At 43.0% G+C, this 4788-nt stretch overlaps 1 protein-coding gene across 1 annotated transcript; it reads right to left on the reverse strand.

The window, feature by feature from the left end:
• LOC136014951 (cytochrome c oxidase assembly protein COX20, mitochondrial) lies at positions 1–4560 on the reverse strand. The gene is made up of 4 exons (XM_065680142.1): positions 4482–4560; positions 2253–2367; positions 2045–2108; positions 1–1456 (listed from the first exon to the last, which is right to left on the reverse strand). Exons 1-4 carry the CDS (start codon positions 4512–4514, stop codon positions 1315–1317), a joined length of 354 nt encoding a protein of 117 aa, XP_065536214.1. The 5' UTR covers positions 4515–4560; the 3' UTR covers positions 1–1314.
• Between the last annotated feature and the right edge of the window lie 228 nt (positions 4561–4788).

A 4788-nucleotide genomic window follows, 5' to 3' on the forward strand; every position in this document is an offset into this window, starting at 1 on the left:
TCCAGAAAAGTTATCTTTAATGTTTTCTCCAAAGAAACAAGAGGAATAGGGGAACAAAAGGAAATACAGTATACAGGTTTGTTTTCTTCTTGTATGAGGCTAATCCACAGAGGGTAAAAGTTTAATTATCTTAGCGTAAACAGCATGTTTGTTTAGTGCTCTCAAGTATACTTCCAAATTCAGTAACTAGAGCAATGCTGCTGTTTACACCTGGATTCCCAAACCTTCCCTCATCGACTTGAGTTAACAGCAGATCACAAACTCTCTCAGACTAAGTACAGGTGGAATGAAAGGACTATTTTTGCTCAGTGAATGCTTTTGGACACCCAAAAATGCTTAACATAATATAGCATAAATAATTTTGTGGAAATACATACATATATATATATATGATATATATATGATAAATATATTGTGACAGCAGTATAGGCAGAAACAAGCAAGGAATGGAATATTATGCCATCACTCTTATTTACCAATATGCAATTAGACTTAACACTGTATTGCCAAATAAGATGGTCTCCTTGAAATTATACAGTGCTACTTCTTTTAGCTGAATATGTACAGTAAAATACACAAGAACATGCCTTTTAAAAATAATCTGCTGATCATTGCTAGTTAGAATGTAAATTATTACTGCATCACTTGTAAAGAAATATCTTAAACAGAAGAGCAAGATTTTTAATTGAGTAAAAAGATCACTTAGGTAGCTTAGACTGCTTCTGAAGTGTGATTTTATGCTTAGTTTCACACAGACAGAACAAAGCTGGACATCCTTTAACTTCACAGTGTATATCAATGATCTGAGGTTATTCTGCAGCTGAGATCTTACAAAGACTACTGATACCACCCATCCTGCATAAGCAAAGCATTCACCTACTGTTTAGGCATTCCTGTTTGACAAACAGCACAGTTAACAGTAGCACTGAAGGATACATTTACTCAAGAGAACAGCTGATGAAAATATTTTCCTGTATTTAAACAAGAATTGTAACTTTGCTAAAATGAACCATTCCCTTTACAATGGAAGTTAAAGCACTCCCAAATCATTGTTATAAATCCTCTGTGACCCTGTAATAGCACACATCAGTTCCCCAGTGTTTAATAGGAGGTCATTCCTAACAGTGTACACAGTCACACACACACGAAACAAAGAAAGGCTTGTGCACTGACTTTACAGATTCACCATAAATTTCTTGCTTGGATTTGCTAGGACAAGAACCATGATTTACCTCACACACTCACAGGGAAGACTGCCATTTTTGGACCACCTCCTCCCAAAGCTCTACGAGACCACAATTCCTCTGTAGCAGACTATGAATCACTTCTTTCATTGCCCGTTTGTTTTCTTGATGGATCAAGATGACTGCCTTCATACAAGATTTTGTTCCTCACTGCTTCTTTAAGCATTCTTTGCCGGATCCTTTGTTGGGCCAAATTGTACCTGCAGTAAAACCTAGAGGAGGGGATGAAAAGAAAACATGATTCCCTGGTTTATATGAGTGACAGTATCAAGTCAGAGTTATTCAGCCAGCTGAAAAGTTTAAACCACATATAATAATGCTAGTAAAATTCATTGTGAAATGATACATCATGAAAATACTTGAGTAACGGCTATTTCTTTCAGGCAAGCATTATGGAGCCACTGAGGAGCAGGATGTACAAATCCAGTGGAAAATGCTAATTTCTATAATGTGGATCTTAATTTCACTACCATTTAGTATGCTGTCTTTGTAATCAGGGCAGAAGGATGACACAGGTAAAGGAAAAACCGAAAGACTTGGACAGAACTGGGTGGTTTGATCTCTTAGCAGTCAAGAAACAATAGTGAGTTTTTCTATAAAACACATTAACATAAAAATTCCAAAGCACTGAACCCTTCCTTTACAAAAAAAAAGAAACATTTCGGGGAGAAAGAAGAGGATGCTTTGCTAGGCAAGTTTTTTAGAGTTTCAAAACCAGTGTGGAAGGTCAAACAGGGATCATCACACTGTACAAAGCAGACAACATAGGTCTGTCAAAATTCAGGAACTGTTTTACATACCAGTATCCTAACGTGGTGCAAATAAAGCCACCAACTGCAAAGTCACAAGATCTTCTAACTCTACCTGGAAGAAAAGACAAATATCCTCAAAAATAATTAAAGAAAACCCCTGGGGTTACTTACCATTATTAATAAAACCTAACAGCAAATAGGAATGAATTTTTCTTAGCAAATAAATATAGAAAACGCAGAAAGAATAAGTACGTACTAGTTGCTAAAAAATATCCGAGGCCCACAACTAAAGATCCCACAGAGCCATAGAGCACTGATTCTCGTGCACATGGGACCCTCTGAACATCAAGGAATCCCAGGAGTTTAAAGGACTGCAAGAAAACAAAACAAAACATAAATTAAAACCATTACTTTTGTGTAAGACCCTAATGCCAACACCACTGTAAAATTGATTTGTTTTCTTAGCAATGAAAAACAACCACTTGAGGATTTTCTATTTCCAGGGCTTTACCTCAGCAAAAATGAACATGCACAGCTGTACCAGGAATGGGTTGGGATGAGTTAACTATGGATTTAGACATCATTTTGTACAAACCTGCTGATCCATCCTTTCTACTGAATATTATGAAAGAACTCTTTTAGTCTTCCTTTACATTCCCTCAAAAAGGGAGAAAACTCTTAAGAATCCAGGATCTTTGTTCTTAACTAAAACACATCACAACAAACAGATAAGGTTGCAATTAATTATGCTGTTTAGTTATGCCACAAAATGTTAATGTCTGAAGAGGCAAGTGTGCTTAAAAAAAAGTGCCATTACTGCAGAAGGCACATGTAGAGAACCTTATACTGAACCCTGAATAAAACCAATTATAAACCCATAAATTTTAACCTAATCCTACGTACATGCAGGAGCTGTGCACAGAAATCTGTCTATATACATGTGTTTAAATGAACCTACTGGTAAAAATGACTCAAAGTACTTCATACTCAGTCTCATATTTATAACCTACCCCAGCTTGTATCTATTAGCTTTCTATTTAATTCTCAAACAGTAACTACATGTGGCATTCATAAACCCAGCCATGAACTGACAAATACATTTTTCACCTCAGAGATGCCTACACCTGCTTCTGCATAATTCAAGTCTTCTTGAATATACTCAAATATAACTTGAATATAACTTGTATTTCCCACCTGACAGACATCCTTCCAAATGCACATGGGCATCACAAGCCAGAGCGAGAAGCTACGTACAAGGCCTCAAAATGGCACGGATCAGGGCGAAGGTGGCTGCACTGTAGCAACATCTGTGCCTCTGCCTGCTATTAATCTGCTAGGGATAGTGTGAGAATTCATCTTCTTGTATTTAAATTGTTAGACCATTAAATACCACATGTGCAACTGTGCCAACTAACACCTTGAAAGACTATTTTCAAATGGTTTAATTTTTTCGTAAAGCTGTTACACTTGGGCAAAGTAGATTCTGAAGACGGAGTACTACAGCCAACTGTTTGTGCAGGGCTGACAGCTCTGGGAGACAAGTCGTTGTGAAACACATACGACTGTGGCAACAGGGATGGCAAACGCCCGACAACAGCTGGATTTGTATGCAAGTATGGAAATCCCCGTCAATAATTTTATCCATGTTCCCCATGGACAACCATCAGCTGTTTCCACATAATCCCTGTGTACAAATGAGACAAAAAGGATTTGGCCTAATCTCCTAATGAGCAATTTCAAGTACTCCCATGTGAAAGAAGTCACTTGATATGTTGCTGTTGTTGGCTAAGAAGGTATCCCTGCTACATCCGTGCAGCATGATGCATCCTTTTAAAATAGTATTTCACCTGTTGTGACACTTGAAATCACTCTAACTATTTCTAACTCCTGGCCTTATGAAAGCCTGTCATGACAGTGTTTTACTCATGAACAGTGGGGACCCCGAGAGGGGTCCGTGGTAAAATAAACATGACACACACATCCCTCCACCAGTGCGGCCCTATGGAGCCTCAGGACTGCCATCGCTTTCCAGTAATCGTTCCCTAACTATTTCCCCTGGGGCAAAACCACCGGGGGTTTAGGTCTGCCCTGCGATAACCTTCCCTGTCCCCAGCGCTGGGCTCCCACTCGGCTGCCTGCACAGCTCACCCTCACCTTCCTCCCAGGGCCCAGCTGCCCTTACGCGGGGCGGCCGCCAACACCTCACACCTCCTGAACGGCCGCACATTACAGACCGCACGTAATCCGCACGGACTACAGACCCGGCCCCCCGGGGCCGCCTCTCGGCCGCCGCCCCGGACTTCCCCGCCGCGCAGGCAAAGCAAGACGGGATTGTGCCCGAGACGGGCAGGACCCCCTCAGCCGCCCACCTCGAGCCGGGCCAGGGGCACTGGGGTTGCCGTGTGTGTGCGGTGAGCGCCCCGCTGCTGGGGCACGGCTGCGGCGACGTACGGGGCGCCCTCCCCCCGCCACAGTCCTGCATTACCTTCCTCGGCTCAGAGTCGCCCTCACCCGCCATGACCTGACAGCGCCTCCCCCCCTTTCCACGCCGCGTACCACAGAGTGCGGACTACGGCCGTCTAGAGCAGGCAGACGGAGGAGGCCGCTCTAGCCGCGCAGGCCCGCCCCATCTCTATGGTGGCCGCGGGGGGGCGGGGGCGGGCGGGAGCGCCGGCGCCATTTTAGGTCCAGCGCCGAGATTCCAGCAAAATCCTTTGTTCGGTGAAATGGGTCACGGCGCGGGGCGCGCGCACGCACGCACGCACATGCGCGGGAGCGGAGCGGAGGGGCGG

The sequence above is a fragment of the Lathamus discolor genome, chromosome 5 (assembly GCF_037157495.1).
Source record: "Lathamus discolor isolate bLatDis1 chromosome 5, bLatDis1.hap1, whole genome shotgun sequence".
NCBI lineage: Eukaryota > Metazoa > Chordata > Aves > Psittaciformes > Psittacidae > Lathamus > Lathamus discolor.

What these genes read in the sequence shown, in the direction of transcription:
- LOC136014951 (XM_065680142.1), bottom strand. Translation starts at nt 4,514, where the DNA reads ATGGCGGGTGAGGGCGACTCTGAGCCGAGGAAG. An exon ending in GCGACTCTGAGCCGAGGAAG is followed by an intron (nt 2,368 to 4,481) that starts GTAATGCAGGAC and finishes GTTTTCTTGCAG; the next exon opens with TCCTTTAAACTCCTGGGATT. An exon ending in CGGATATTTTTTAGCAACTA is followed by an intron (nt 2,109 to 2,252) that starts GTACGTACTTAT and finishes CTTTTCTTCCAG; the next exon opens with GTAGAGTTAGAAGATCTTGT.